At 40.7% G+C, this 16,227-nt stretch overlaps 1 protein-coding gene across 1 annotated transcript in view; it reads left to right on the top strand.

Moving 5' to 3' along the window:
- The window catches only part of AGBL1 (AGBL carboxypeptidase 1), a 330,445-nt gene that overhangs the window by 187,699 nt on the left and 126,519 nt on the right, over nucleotides 1-16,227 (top strand). The window contains exons 21-22 of the mRNA XM_080607077.1: nucleotides 4,510-4,641; nucleotides 8,510-8,686. Of these exons, the coding sequence (XP_080463203.1) occupies nucleotides 4,510-4,641; nucleotides 8,510-8,686 (309 nt within the window). The remainder of the gene's footprint in view (nucleotides 1-4,509; nucleotides 4,642-8,509; nucleotides 8,687-16,227) is intronic.

Below are 16,227 nucleotides of genomic sequence, written 5' to 3'. Positions count from 1 at the left end.
TTAAAGTATTCTGACTGGGCTAAATATTGTTAATAGGTTATTGCTATCTTCCTGACAAGAAGACAGAAGAAATTCTGCAAAGACTTATTCTGAATGGACTCTCCAAAGCCCACGTTGGAACAACCTGTGCAATCCCCAAAGCACAGGAAGCAGCCCTCAAAATGGCTGAACTTCCACATTGCTTTGGTGAGGGGAAGGAAACAACCGGATTTTAGACTACCAGAAATTCATGAGGTGATTCTAGTCTCAGAGCTGCAACTGGGATTGGTCTGGGATCTGTCCCATCTGCTCAGTCCTGTTGTCCAGTAGAATAAATAGTTCTGAGACCTCAGGATAAAAAGCACAGGGAAGTTCAAATGTTAATGAACAGAAACGGATGCACAGACTGGCAGGTTGGCTGCTTACAGCTACAGTCATGCAGAAAATGTCCAAAGATACACAATTCTCTCTAGTCTTGACAAGGTGAAAATGTCTGTGAGCTTCTTTAAGTGAGTTTTTGTGGAAATGTGATTCATTATTATTATTTTTTTTTTTTTTTTTTGGCCAAGGCAATAGCCTGGCAGCTCAGCTCTGCACTCCAAGGAATCTCATGGAAGCTCAGCTCACAGTTGTGAGCTTACTCACCAACCTTTTTCTTTTATAGCCATATATGATCAGTTCTGGTTTACCACACTATTTTCTATTGGGTCTTTTTTAATTCACAACCACCCCTGTCATATCCAGATGTGTAAAGTTGAACATGCACCCAGTACGAGTTTTCATCATTGCAGAGCGAAGGGAAACTATTGATCCTATCATCTCTCTCACTCACAAGCTGCATGTCAGACTTGGTAAACTGATTTTTCTTTGCCTTTGAAGAGTACATCAATTTTAGGCTATACATGCTCAAAAATGCCTTTTCCCTGCTCCAGAAGAGAGACGAGTTTCTTCTTCCCTGGCCCTGCTGCCAAGATCCCATGGAGCCAAGTTCCCAGATAGCCAAATGATTTTTGTGAAGCTACTTAGTTTAATTTATCCTGGGGATGTGCAAGCGGTTTCTTCAAAGCAAAGAAAAGCTGCTTGAAGGAGGAAAGGAAAGAACTTTAAAGTTAACAGCCTTTCAAACCAAAGCCATTTTAATTGGTAACTTCTTCCATAGCAAACAACCTGCCTCTGGAATCCGAGTAAACCAAGGGGCTGGAGGCACTGTGGCATTGCAGCTCTCCACTGCGTGGGATCTCTTTCCAACTGAGAGCAGCAAAGTGGCAGTGTTAGAGAGCTGTGTATTGGAGCAACCAGGTCTGAGGGGGAGAGAGGTGTTGCTTTCTCCTTGAGCATTTGTGGTGAGAAAATGCTAGGGTTTACAAGTTACGGTTGACAATGCAGTTGCAGTATGCAACAGGAAACGTGCAGCTCATACAGAGAGACCAGGATGCCCTTGGAGGGGACAGAAAGAACCTCCTAGGGACCAGGAGACACAGAGTTTGCTGCCATTCAGAATTGTTCTGTTAAGCTTGGAAACAAGATCTGCTTGCAAGGATGTAGCTTTTTGCGTGGGGGAAAAACCTAGACGTGTCTACCTCAAAACTCTGAGACTGAGTCCTCTCACAATACCGTTAAGGAAAAATGGAAATTTTGTAGGAAAATCAAAGAGATTTCAGAATAATCTGTTTTCCAACAGAGTTTCTTGCTTACCATTTTCTATTTTTCTTTTCCTTTGTTTTAAAAGCTGCTTGGTTCTGTGAGTCATGAGGAGGGTTGTTTTTGAGTTTGAAAGCAGTCCTTACCTCTATGATGATCAGTGCTGGCAAATAACTTTAAATAGATAAAAATTTGCATGTGTGTCTTGAGTCATATCCCAGTGAGCACAAGACTTGGAGTTTGACTGTGTGTTAGTGTCCCAGCTATACAGAAGGACAGACTGGAGAAAAAACAGATGGGGAGGTCCCAGGTTTGCTTAGTGTTTGCCCAGACAGGAAAATTTCTGTATTGTGTGTTGAAATTACAAAATAGAGCTTTTTCTTTGCTGAATAGTGAGGCGTACGCTACACTGTAGTGTGAAAATGAGGCAGAAGAGTGTATTATAAAGAACAATTTGTTATAAACATAGAGAATAACTGCAGTATTCAGCAAAGTTAATTAAAGCGTAGGACTGTGCGACTTGCAAATGGAATGAAAATATTTCCAGTAGCACTGACTTCCCTGCCATGGAATTTGGGAATCAGTGAAAGATCCCATGGCCTGAAACAGCAGCACTGTTACAGAGCCTGGCTTTGATAATCCTTTACTAACACAGAAGGCTCATTCCAGACCTGTCATTAAGGACTCATCGGCAGGTTTCTTGAGATGCAGAATTATAGACCTCACACTACTAGGCAGCCCAGCTATCTGAATAGCTGATCATCCCTGTGTGGTTTCTGATAAGTAAAGTAATCTTTTAGGTAATAATATATGCGTCTTTTCCGTATTAGTAATTCTGTAAATTGGCAGGTAATTGATACCCAGTTGAGCTGGGATCTCTGCCTTGAACCAGAACGAAAGCTATAAAATCTTCTTTTTGATATTCATAGGAATAAATTCTAGGTGGTACCTGTGGTTAACCTAAACTATGACTACATGTCGCTGAAAGCAGAGATGGAACACTAGCTGGAAAAATGTCTGTCATTAAGAGATCCAATAAATGCAGCTGTTTGGAAGGGACCATTACAGGGTAATTCCACTTGCTTCAGCCAGTTATTTCTAGTGCAGGGGCTGTATAAACCCTGTAAAATATGCACACAGCCTGACAGGGCTGAATGTCTGGGGTCTGTGGAATGTTGTCATTTTTTTTTTTTCCTTTGGAAGGGATGCTGATTGTGGGTTTGTGCTCATTAGCAGCTCTCAAACTGCTCTCCTTGTCCTCCCCTTTCTGCCTTTGCCAGGTGGCAAGGGTATAAGCAAGGCAGGAGCACTTGTTGCAGTGAAGGTCACTGACCTCGTGCTTTAGGTGTGGAATGCTCTGCGCTGCAGGGATGGGGATGTGCAGGTCCAGAGTCCCGCAAAGAGAGCTGGAGTTGAGTGGTGGTGTGTGAAGGAACACTGACAAGTTGGAAAACAAAAGGAGCAGGGTATAAGCAAACAAACTGCCAGTGTGAGGTTTTTGTCAAGATAAGTAGAATTGTCCAACTAATTAGGAGCAGGGAGATGGTTCTTCATGCGTGTATGCCTTAGCATCTTCAGTTTGTCAATGTACAGTTTGTCAGAGGAGCTGAAGGAATTTAAATACTCAATTCCTAGATAATTAAACTCCATGACTGCCTTCAGCTAAACTTAGTTACTGTATAACTGGCAAATAAACGTACTAGGGTAAATCTTGCCTTAACAGTTGGTGGAAGAAGCTCAACTGCTCCATCTGTTTCTCCCCTCCTGTATATGTGTTTATGTAAGAATACATATTTTTCTCCCCCATATTTTTCCCCCATCTCTCTTTATATTTTTTCATAATTCTTCCCTACCTTCCAACACCTGTTCCTTTGTCTCTTGCATATGCCCCAAAAAACTATTTCAATGAGATCTTGAAGCTCCTTTCTAATAAGTGGTGAATATTGGTTTAAAATGAACCAATTTCTTCTCTTTAGAAATTCGTGTCTTTCATTGACAGATTTCTGAATTTTCCTGATAAAGACATGGAGAATATATGTAACAGCAGTGTATATATTGACTTCGTATCTCAGAGGGTACTGAGATTGATTACTCTTTAACACTTGGGTCAATATTTACCTCTTAGGTCATTAAATCGTGATTTTCATTTCTATAGGAGTTGATATCTGCCTATAAAGGCGATCAAAACTTCCACTAAAACTAGAAACGTGCCTTATGCCTAGCTTATATGACAGCTGACATAAGAGAGATGGATTAAGTAGATAAATTAGATAGTGTGGAATGAGATTATTTGCCGTGAAGATAGGTCATGTTCTGTGCTTGGCTTCCAGGAATTCATGCAAAGATCTGACAGCATACTATACGTTTTTACATGAGTGTGCAAATTATATTTTCCTGAAAATTAAGTAGTACTGGTTTTGAGTTTAAAGAAGCTGAGGTGACGATTAATTGCTGGGGAAAGTGCAGTTTTAGAATCTCTTGAGGATAATGCTAGAGCTTAGAAGTTGAGAAGTCACAGGAGCCTGACAAATTGCTTTGTTGTATCCTAAGTTACCATGAACTCTTAGGTTCCTGAGTTGCCATGGATTCTTGCACAGGTGTCATGTTTATTTCTGCTGCAGATGGAAATGCACTGGTCTTGACTCTGGATTCCTAAGATCATGTCAGATCCAATAGATAAAACAAGATACAACTGACTAACAAAGTTTGACACTGATTATAGGCATGGCCCAGAGTCTGAGCTTGCCTGAAGAGACCAGGAAAAACAAACAACTACAACAAAAAACCACAACCCACACATGAATCCCCACTATAGTCTTATAGCACCTGTTATGAAGAACCAGGAAACTTTTTCTTCAGTGTTCAAGATTTTGCCTTTTACCTCTTTAGGTATTCTGTGACTACCATGGCCACTCTCAGAAAAAGAACGTGTTTCTCTATGGTTGCAGTATCAAGGAGACCTTGTGGCAAGCAGGCTGCACGGTTGACACAGCAGTTATCACAGAAGATGTTGGCTACAGGGTAAGTCTGTTTTGTTCCTTTATGCAATTACTGACGTGTATGTGCGCGTACGTTGCTCTCTAAGATAAGGCCAACTCACAAAATTTGGGTGTAGGTGAGAGCTTCCCTTACTCCAGAGGAGTAGATATTCAGAAAACTTCAAATCATTCACAATATCTCATGCACCAGGTATCAGGACAACAATTGTCAATAAGTGGGTCCCTATCTATTTTATTTTAGGAAGATGCTGTGTTATTATCTTTGGCCACAGACTGTTGGAATGCCATAGTTTTGTGTGTTCTATGAGTTCCAAGTATATATGTGCTTTTATCACCCCACCATAATAAGAAAATAAAAAGGCATTCCATAATAGTTACTGACGAAATGTCAATGTGCCGTTGTCCTACTCCGTTGAGTTGCTTCCTCACAACATGCTCCTGGTCCCAATGAAAATGCCAGAGAATTCAATGGATGTCAAACAGATCTAACACAGTGAAGTTTTCATAGTAAGTGCTTGGCGTCATAAATGGGGAAGAATTCTGGGATTTGAAAGAACGAATATTGAAATCTGTCTTGCTTCTATTTCATCAAACTCTTCTCTGGATTTTCTGCCATCTCTTTCTTTGCATCTGTCTAGATGATATTTTCCTCTTAAATGACAAATTTCCATGAAAAAAAAATAAATCTGATAAGTTATATTTATAGTCTTAGAAAAGGTTAATTTTGTAAAACATTAACTGTGGCCTTAAACTAATTATAGAGGTATAGATTGTCTAACTCCAACCTGAAATAGGTTGACAAGTCTGATTATCATTCCATAAGGTTACCACATCCTGCGTTGGTCTTAAAGCAGTGTGCATACCATACGGCCACTTTCCCTGAAGAAAGTACTCCAACGTTCATTATAAGGGGTCCCTGTGGCAAACACTCTGTTTCACAAAGAAAGCAGGAAGGGTGCTTACAGTCAGGATATCTTTTGCTGTGTTTGAATTCAGGCAGCTTGAAACGGCTGAGGATGGTTCACTGTTACACAAACAGAATTCAAATGCTGCTTTCAGCATCTGGAGCCTGTCTTGAATCTGCAATGAAGAAACCAGGAGCAAGCCTCCAAGGCTGTCCAAAAAAACTCTGCAGTGGCCTATAAAAAGGATTTTGTGGTTAGAATTCTCTCTTTTTTTTTTTTTTTTTTTTCTCACGATATGGAAGGTTTCTGTCCTGCCTCCTGTAGATAACTGGGGATAGGCCTGACCTCCACAATGGATTTGCTCCTCAGGAGCAGGAACCTAATACCTCAAGCAAATGGTGATTTTGGAACAGCCTTTGCCTCATAGGCCATAGAGTGAGCTGTAGCCCTTGGCAATTCACAGGAGTAAGAGGCTTTATTACTTTCTATTATTTAGTGGCCTTAGATGGCTTGTGCAGCATTGGCATCACAAAACCCAGTTTCAGGATTTGTCCTTTTAATAGCCATTCCAGGCCCCTTTGAAAACAATTTCTGCAGGAACATCAGCAGAGAAACCTTATTCCATTCTCCTCTAATGTGAATGGCGGTTTCTGGACATGGTCCTGTGTGAGGGGAGCAGCTCTCGCTGTTGTGCATGTTAAATCCAGCTGTGTGAGAGAAAGGGAACACAGTCACACTGCTGCATTATCATAAAAGAATCCTTTAAAAGGGTGTGTTTTCAGCCTTCCAAAAATACAATTGAAAGATAATTAATGAGAAAAATAAGTAGAGAAGAAAGAACCATTAGTGTGAAATCCCGTGAAAGCTGGTAAAATGAACAGAATATTAAATTCAGATTCGCTAATGCTCCTAAATGAGTCCTGCATACAGAGACATTACTGTTACCTGCCAGCATTTTTATTTAATTGTATGTAAAAGATTGATTATGCATATAATTTCAATTGTTTTTAAAAGCTAAACTGGATTAAGGATCTGATTATTGTACTTCATAATATATATATTTACAAAAATCTGTGTGTTGCTTCAGATAAGGACAGAATGAAAACTATCTGTACCTTCAGAAACAGTTTAACTGGATCTAATGATACTGCTCAGGGTTATAATTGTTTGGGTGACATGACTGCGCTGTGTTTTGTTAATTTCTGTTCAACCCAAGTCCAGGAAAACCTGGAAGCTCCGCACGAAAACATACCATTTTGCAGCAAATAGTACTTTGAAGGCAATTCAGGAATGTTGAATGCTTAGTCTAGAGCAAGCAGTCCATTTTCAAGATTCCTCTGTTCAGTATGCTCACAGAAAAGGGAGTGCTGCAGTTCTTAGTATCATGCTGGAGATCTTGACGTGAGATTTAAAGCTCATGTTGGTCTCAGATTTAAAATGTAATTTCTCCCTTTGTTCTAGTTTTCTCCTTTTTTTTTTTTTTTTTTTTTTTAATCTGAAAAAATGAACCTTATAGATCTATACCTTACAGAACTGGTAGGGTCCATTGCCAGCTGTAACCAAGATATACAAAAAAGTGACATTTACTTTTTTGTTACAGAGATATGTACGGTTAAGCTGTTTGCAGGGGATATTGCAAAGTAGTTTAGGCCAAAGATTTATCATTCGTGTCAATCATGCGTTAGGAAAAGACCTGCTATTAAACCTTACTCTTTCAAAGTTGATGAAACCAAGAATTCCAGTACAGTGCTATGAAGTAAAGCTCCACAGAACGGAACTACAATTGCTCATGATCAATCAGTGAACCTGATTGTTATTGGAAAGTGAAATTAGCCTCTTGGCTTTCACCGCCCAAACTGAATGAAATTCAAGGGTAAATGCCGTTAGCAATGAGCAGAAACTCCTATATGATTCCATTTGGTTCAGAAGTTTAAGAAAGCTGTCATCAAAGAAATAATGAATGTCCTCATTTTGCTTGCTGTTTTCTAGATGGACCAGATGGTCTTTTTGGTCTTTTGGCATATATTCAAGGTAGTATGCAAGCACTAAAAGTTACACACGTGTATGTGTGTATGTAAAGGTTCAGTTTCTACATAAAGCACACCTAGTGTTAACGGATCTGGTATATGTTTTTACAGATGTCATGAGTAAGTATGTGTTGCCTCTGCACTGATGGAAGTTTTTGATACTGCAGTGTGTTAGGAGTGTTTATAGACTGTTTTAGGAAATATGGTTTCTAGAATAAGAAAATTACTCAGGGCTAAGATATAATTTTGACTGGGTTTTCATGATTACTTTTTATTGTGATTTTCTAAATGAAGTGTATAAAATGTACCACTTGGACCCAGATAAGAATATTTTGGTTTCACAGTGCAAGATAGCTAAATGCTAAGCTCTGTTTTCATGTAATTATCTGTGACCTTCATTGGGATTACACATCCCCTTCCTCTGCTGTATGCTAGGTTCAAACAAAACTCCTCCCATAGCTGAATCCCTTGTCAAATTGTGGATGTGTGATGGCAGGAGATACAGTAAACTCCTGAAGAGAAAAAACAGACTCCTGAAGAGGAGAGTAGAATGGAAACATCATGTACTGAGCTATGACTGCAGCCCTCTGGGCAGAACAACAGGAAGGTGTAGTTAATGCTGAAGCAGCTTGAAAACAAAACTTTGTGACTTCAGCAGTCCAAAATTACTGGATGTGAAAAATGTTTCATTTTGAATGAGATATACCAAATGTACTGTATATTTAGCATTTTAGTCTTTGACTTGAAAGAAACAAACATTAGAATATGAGGATTTCACATGGGATGAACATAATGAATCCAGTCTGGCACTAGTTGGAGCTACCTCAGTAACAGTTTCTACAGATAAGTTTGATGATAGACACTTCAAAAAACACAGGTCTTTCTGAAGATGTGTGAGCAATATAAACACGTGTTCATCTGTTCAGTTCATTTTCTCATTGCTGATACTTTCTCATAGACCCTTCCTAAAATCCTGGATAAAGTGGCCCCTGCGTTTGTCATGAACAGCTGCAGCTTCTTGGTAGAGAAGTCCCGGGAGTCAACGGCACGGGTTGTGGTATGGCAGGAAATGGGTGTGTTGAGGAGCTACACCATGGAGAGCACATACTGTGGCTGCAGCCATGGTCTCTACAAAGTGAGTAAATCTTCCAAAGAACCCTGTTCTACCCTCCTTCTAATGTATGTCTCATGAGCTCAGAAGAGTAAAGAGAGAGCTATTGCCTTGCTGCTTAGTGTTGCCTGCTTTTTCCAGACCTTCTACAGCATGAGCGTAGCCACGCTTCTCAGTTTCTCCTTAGTGAAATCTTTCCAGGATCCCTCACTCTTTCAACCTTTCATGCCAGGAAAGTGGAATCCTTGCTTTGAGGTTTCATTCAGCAGTGAAATTAAAAGAAACTCCAGTCTGGAGCCAAAAACACTGAGCTGAAGACAGGAGTGTTTCTGGGATGATACAGGGAACTTATTCTTCTAAGAGTATTCACAGTGTTGTACAAAAAAAAAAAAAAAAGTGTTGGCAGGTCATATGGACACCTTTAAGCTAGATCTAAGGTAATTAAACACTCATAGAATGGTTTGGGTTAGAAGGGACCTTAAAGATCATCTAATTCCAACCCCCTGCCATGGGCAGGGACACCTTTCACTAGAACAGGTTGCTCTGGTCTATTCATTATTATACTTGTCTACCACTAGTATTATCGTCAACGTGAGTACTAGTGGTAGTATGCTGTAAGGTACAGGCTAGCTACCTGAGCATTCACTTGGCTAAATGTAAGAACCTGTGCTGAGAATCCTGCATTTGGAGTTGCCTATTACTGACAGCCAAAGATAGCTAATCTATGGCTAGTTTTAACAGCTGCCCATAAGTTCAAGGCATGCCTTTAACTATGATCTAAATGGACCCAAATTCCATATAAAATGAGGTTCTAGACTTTGTGGGAAGGATCATACTTGCACTGAACACTTCAGCGATAGAGGTCTATGAGATCTCCTGGCACTTTTTAAGTGCACGGGATGAACTCTGTTAATGCATTTAGCTGTTCATAATTTTCCATTCACTCAAATGGTGAATTCTTTTTCTGTTCCTTTCTCCAACCTGTTGTTTTCATTGAATGGCTTCCATATTCCACCTTATTTCTCCCACTAGGGAGCAATCCTTATCTATACAGCATTAATAACCGGTTAAGGATTCTAAAAGACCCTTAAGGAAAGAGCCATTATTACAAATAACAATTAATTAATAAGACATTCAAATGATTATCTTTGCAAGCTCTATACTAATCCTTTTATTTCTCTGTAAAGTGTAGCCAGGAAGTACTCAGCAGCTGTTTTAACAATGTTCTCCTATACACACATCAATTCCAAGACAGAAAAGGCAGAAGAAGAAACTGCAGACAGTTTAAAGGAAGTGAATATAATTGCCTTGAGCATTACATTTAACACTCCCTACTCCTGAGAAGTTCTAATGGGTTTTTAATAGGCACCACGGGTCAAGACAGTGGTTTTGAATCTTCTTTAGACAGCGAGGAAAAATTCTACATTGACTGAAGTCAGTGGCAGAAATTCTAGCGATCCCCATGGAGGAGGATTTCACTCATTTCCTAAATAACCACAGTAACACCTAAAAGCAGTGACATATCAGGTTGTATCAATATCTAATGATTTGCTCTCTTCCTCCTTTAGCATCTGTGAGGTCTTTAACCCAAATTTGCTTAAATTGTGTGATCAGGTTCTTGAAATAGTAGGAAGAGATTAAATGCCTCATTCAGAGGATGAATATAAAGTGTGCCATCTACAGGTCCCTATTATATGGTGGAGGCACCAAAAAATAAGCAGAAAGACCTGGTGAAGATGGATTTCTTTTTTTTTTTTTTTTTAATACATCCTTTAAAATGTGTAAATGATTTTCTGCTTTCTTTCTTGTTCCATTTTTCATTACTGATCAGGACCACAGAGAGGCACTGAGGACATGAGCAATTTGACATGAATGTTTGGCACTGGTGACAGAATCTAGTAGTCTTATAGCTATCCCATAAAAGAGTTTTTTGAAATTTCCATTCCTAACATCCTGGAAATGACTTCTGTATGTTAAAAGGCTGAGCCCCAATATCCAACTGGTATCTATCAGGTTATTTCTCTTTTTTTTTTTCTTTTTTTTTTTTTTGTTTAGGATTTTCATTCATCTCAAAGATAAAAGAAATGTAAATATATCCACAAGGGAACATTTCTTCATTTCATCATAAGGATAATAGAAACACTTTTTGCATTTTCTCTGATTCAGGCATTTTAAAGTATTTCCACTTATTTTTCCCAAGTACTCTAAGTACCTGACTTGGTAGCACTGAAACAAAGTGTTTCTTACATTGACTTTTATGCTGGAAATGCATAAAAATGCATAAGTTATCTCTTTCAAATAATATTAATAGGCTATTTCATCTTCCTTTTAGCAGTCTTTAGCATTAGTTCTTGCTTGTTTCTTCTTACAAGTGGATTCTTTAGTGTACAGACTCGATACGCTGACCTGAAGATTTGGTTGCAGAATACCATTTAATATTCAGCTTCCATCTGTCAAGCCAAAAGTAGTTCATTAAAATCTGGAACCCCTGAAATATTACTGTAAATTGGAAATGAATCACATAAGAGGTCTTTTTTTTTTTTTTTTTTTTTTTTAAGGACTTCAACCTGAATACTTCACTCTTGGACCCAAGTGTTGATAGTTCACGTGTGAAAACAATAGAACTGAGATTAATGCTCAGGTTGCAGATGTCACCATCATAGATTTAGAGCTTTCTGATACTTGGATTAGTAGATTTACTTTACTTTTTTTTTTTTCTTTGCCCCTTGTCCTATGTCACCAAGAAGAGCCTGGCTTTGTCCTCCTGACACTCACACTTTATTTATAAACATTAAAAACCATCCCAAGGCCTTGAAGTCTTTCTTCAGTCTTCTCAGACTTCGGGATGCAGCTTCCTCCCCACCTATCTGGAATATCAGTTATGGGTAGTAGTCTGCAGAATGCACCAGGCTGGGGAGTGTCCTGGTGGTATCTCTGATCTGGGCTCCAGGCAGACTACAGACTTCGCTTTGATGAGGATCACATCTGCATACCAGGCCCTCTGTTTCTCTCAGAAGGGAATCACCTACTACAATTACCTCCCTTCCCTTCCCTCTTTCTTTCCCTTCCCTTCCCTTCCCTTCCCTTCCCTTCCCTTCCCTTCCCTTCCCTTCCCTTCCCTTCCCTTCCCTTCCCTTCCCTTCCCTTCCCTTCCCTTCCCTTCCCTTCCCTTCCCTTCCTTTCCCTTCCCTTCCCTTCCCTCTTTCTTTCCCTTCCCTTCCCTTCCCTTCCCTCTTTCTTTCCCTTCCCTCTTTCTTTCCCTTCCCTTCCCTCTTTCTTTCCCTTCCCTTCCCTTCCCTCTTTCTTTCCCTTCCCTTCCCTTTCTTTCCCTCTTTCCCCTTTTCCTTCCTTCTTTCCTTTCTTTTCTTTCCTTCCTTCCTTTTTTCCTTTTCTTTCCTTCTGTTCTTTCTCTTTTCCTTCCTTCCTTTTTTCCTTCTTTCTTTTCTTTTCCTTCTTTCCTTTTTTTCTCTTTTCCTTCTTTCCTTTTCTCTTTTTTCTTTTCTCTTTTCTCTTTTCCTTCTTTCCTTTTCTCTCTTTTCTCTCTCTTTTCCTTCTTTCCTTTTCTCTTTTCTCTCTCTTTTCCTTCTTTCCTTTTCTCTCTTTTCTCTCTCTTTTCCTTCTTTCCTTTTCTCTCTTTTCTCTCTTTTCCTTCTTTCCTTTTCTCTCTTTTCTCTCTCTTTTCCTTCTTTCCTTTTCTCTCTTTTCTCTCTCTTTTCCTTCTTTCCTTTTCTCTCTTTTCTCTCTCTTTTCCTTCTTTCCTTTTCTCTTTTCTTTCTCTTTTCCTTCTTTCCTTTTCTCTTTTCTTTCTCTTTTCCTTCTTTCCTTTTCTCTTTTCTTTTCTCTTTTCTCTTTTCCTTCTTTCCTTTTCTCTTTTCTCTCTTTTCTCTTTTCCTTCTTTCCTTGTTTCCTTTTCTCTTTTCTTTTCTCTCTTTTCTCTTTTCCTTCTTTCCTTGTTTCCTTTTCTCTCTTTTCTCTTTTCCTTCTTTCCTTGTTTCCTTTTCTCTCTTTTCTCTTTTCCTTCTTTCCTTGTTTCCTTTTCTCTCTTTTCTCTCTCTTTCTTCCTTTTCTTCCTTTTTTTCCTTTCCTTCCTTTTCTTTTCGTAGTAGTCTTGAGGCGTGGTATCAACTGCCTCTCCCTGCATGATCTCACAGGCAGGTCTTTCACCACATCCTTGCCTCCCTCTCCTTCAAGGTCCAGGGCCTCAAACAGGGGCCCAATATTGGGGCACAATTAGTGCCCTATTACGGAGGGGCACCTGGGGAAGCGAGGTAGGTAGGAAGGGACATTGCCCGTGGCACCAAACGAGGACTCGCTTCCAGCCCTCCTCATCTTTTTGGTCTGACAGCGGCAGGGCAGGGGCTCCACCACCCTCTGGGGGACATCCGCCCGGCGCCCTTCTCTCTGGCGCACCAGGGAGTTAGTCCAGCAGGCAATCTCCTCCTCACAGGCTCTGACGCTCCTTAAGCCTCTGCCTGAGCTCAGCCACCACAACGAGCAGCCCTGCCCCCTGCGAACAGGCGCTCTCCCTGCTGCCCACCCCCGGCAGCGGCAGGCTGAGGCACTGCCTGCAGCCAGAGGCCTGAACAGCCACGTCCCTGGGCAGGCTCTGCGCTTGGGTCACCACAGTCCCTTCGGAGTGAGCTCTCTGCCCGGTGGGCACCACGGGAGCCGTGCGGTCTAACAGACTGCCCCGCGCCCTGCCACACCGGTGTATGTGGTGCTAGCCCCGCCCTGCTCGCGGCTGGCAGCGACACGCCGACCTGTCACCGCCCTCCCGGAGGCTGTTTCCAGGCAGAGGGCCCGGGCAAAGTCATGGCCCTGGGCACGCCCAGTCCCTGCCAGCCTCTCTGAGGGGAGCCGGTGGGCGAGGCCTGGGCCTGTTGCTACCCTGGCCACCCGCAGTGAGGAAAGGGCGCGAAATCCCCCTGTGTGAGCCGTGGTCCTGCGCTGGGGCTGAGCTGGCTGTGAGGTGGCTGACCTCGACCACTGTTACACAGAGACACCTGACAGGGGGTTTTAGGAAAACCAAGAAAGCCATAGAAAGGCTGCAAAGGGTTTAAATATTAATTGCGCAAGGCTAGCACACGTGCCCTCTCTCACCACAGAGCAGTGTCGAAGAAGGGCTGAGGTAAACCAGAGCCTAGTCTGCCTGATGGAGTCCAGAAGAGACATTGCTAGAGTTATTCCAAGGCGCTGTGTGGCCTGTCTTTGACTGAAATGTAACTTTAATTTTTAAAGCAGTTAATTGCGTGAAAGATAAGACAGGAATTTATTACCAGCAATATGTAAACGAGAAACAATAGTGAACCCAGACTTGTTTAAAAGTCATTTGATTGCAGATGGGGCAGGGGGAGGCAGGAATGGAGGGCAGAAATGAGAGGTTAAAAAAAAAAAAAAGGCTAATCTCTTCTGTTGAATCTTCCTGTCTGTGTGATCAATGGAAATGCAATAAGCCAACTACCCTTAAGGAAGAGAAACATAAAACTAAAGAAACTATTGATCTTATCTAAGGTTTTATTCAACTTAAGGAAGAAGAAAAGAAGGGCAAAATAATCCGAACTCTTTTTCATTTTGTCTGGATTGTCCAATTGAGTCTTAGAGGAGCAGTGCCTCCATTTGAAAGTTGCTTAAAACAAAGCAGCCCATTTCCACAGGGATTTCTCCTTCCTGCTTCTACCAGTTTACAACCCTACAGTTAAAAAAAAAATCAGAAAAAGAAACTGCCTATCATTTCTCTCCCAGCATGAAGGCAGTCTGCATTATTCCCCTGTTGGAACTACTACCTCTCCAGCCTACCTCTCCAGCCTACCCCTCCAGATTTTTATTGCTGCCTCCCTTTTGCAGGATGTTGAGCCACCTTTTCATCTTCGGTTTGTGAAAGACCAAATGCAAGGCTGTACTATAAGAAGTTCTTCTGAATACAATCAGGAATAAACATGGGCCCAAACAAATCAAGTCTCCAATGACACTTTGATATTTTCTCAAGCTTCATGTGCAATTCATTTTTAATCTTGCATATCACTTTTGCTATTCTTCTCGATTTCTTGTTACCTGGCCTCCTAATTAAGGCCCCTCCATAGCATACTGCACTGTGCTGTTCAGTTCATTAACTGTATCTGTCATTCTACAAGTTAATATATATTGTGCCATGTATACAGTTGAGTTCCAAAGCATGTGTCTTAATAATACAGCAAATCTCAAAAATTGAGTTACGTGCCAAGTACATGCTACGTTGGAAAAATGTTTTCCTTGTCATGTCGTGTCTGGTGGAGGACATGAAGTACTAATGGGAATAGACTTTAGCTTCTTGCTTCAAAGGGATTATACACAACAAGGAGTAACAAATGAGTTTTAAAATTATTGCAGATATCTTGACAGTGCCCTTTGAAGGAGATTTTACTGGTGATATGGCTCCTTCTTTGAAGAAAGCCTTTGGGGAGAGATGAGAAGAAAAAAAAAAATATATATATATATATATATCCCATCTAATGGTTCTGAGTTAGAGAAATTGAATACCCCCAAATTTATCGCCGGACTTGATGAGAAGGAAAAGTCATCGCTTTGCAGAGATGTTGGAAGTAGAGAAAGCAGCACCAAGCAGAGTGGCTACGCAGTTCAAAAGAATTTGTTGATAGTTGTTCAAAATGTCTTTATTGAAAGGAAAGCTTCAGGAATTTCATGAGTGATTGTCTGCAGAACCTGTATTCACACTGGAAGAGTTTCCTCTGTTGAATCTAATCACTTAGCTCACAGATTGTGTGGTGAAGCTAACCAGGGGTGGGTGAATACTTGAACAAATCTTGTGAGAGAAACTGTTTTTGTTTTTAAAAATTACGTTGTGATTTTTGACTGTGTTGCACCCTCTCCAGTCATTTACAATAGGAGAAAGAGATAAAATAATGCCTGGTCAGAAAAGCAGCAACTGGCGGAGTAGAACCAGGCCAGAATACCTAGCAAAAAGCATGGCCTGTCTAATGGGGGCGTCTATAAAACTCACCCAACATAAATTGAGAGTAAATGTTCCTGAAGTTTCTGTGCACCGTCTACCAGGGAGCGAGGATGTGACATTAGGAACATAGCTTGTGTTCTACAGCGTCAAAACATAAGTCTTCACTCGTCCTTCTAAAGCAACAGATCTTCTGCAGAGGATGCCATCTTGCTGAAGTCTGGCTTTAGTCCTTCTAGTTAGGTAAATAAATTGCATATTTTTTATGCTATATTGGCATAAACTCAGAATAACCTTATTGATAGATGAGGGCTGATAGTTTATATTTTAAAGATGGAATTACTTAAGCACTAAAGGATAAAAGGACTGAGCTGGTGATAAACCAGTAGCAGAGCTGGATAAAAAGCCCTGCATCCTAGCCTCTTGCACAGTTACTGCAGTGATGAGAGATGAGTATAATAAATTGGAAGAGCTGACATTATCCATTCCCTGTAACCTGGCTAGCCTGGGCTGAATTATTTCAAACAAGTAATGAATCAGTGAATTACTATGAAAGTGTGGCAGAACTAAAGCAATCTACCAAGATGAAAGCCTTTCCTCTTGCTACTCCTTCAGAGGT

This window comes from Anser brachyrhynchus (assembly GCF_964034855.1).
Source record: "Anser brachyrhynchus genome assembly, chromosome: 11".
NCBI classification, from domain to species: Eukaryota; Metazoa; Chordata; class Aves; order Anseriformes; family Anatidae; genus Anser; species Anser brachyrhynchus.
This window is presented reverse-complemented; position numbering and strand designations above follow the sequence as displayed.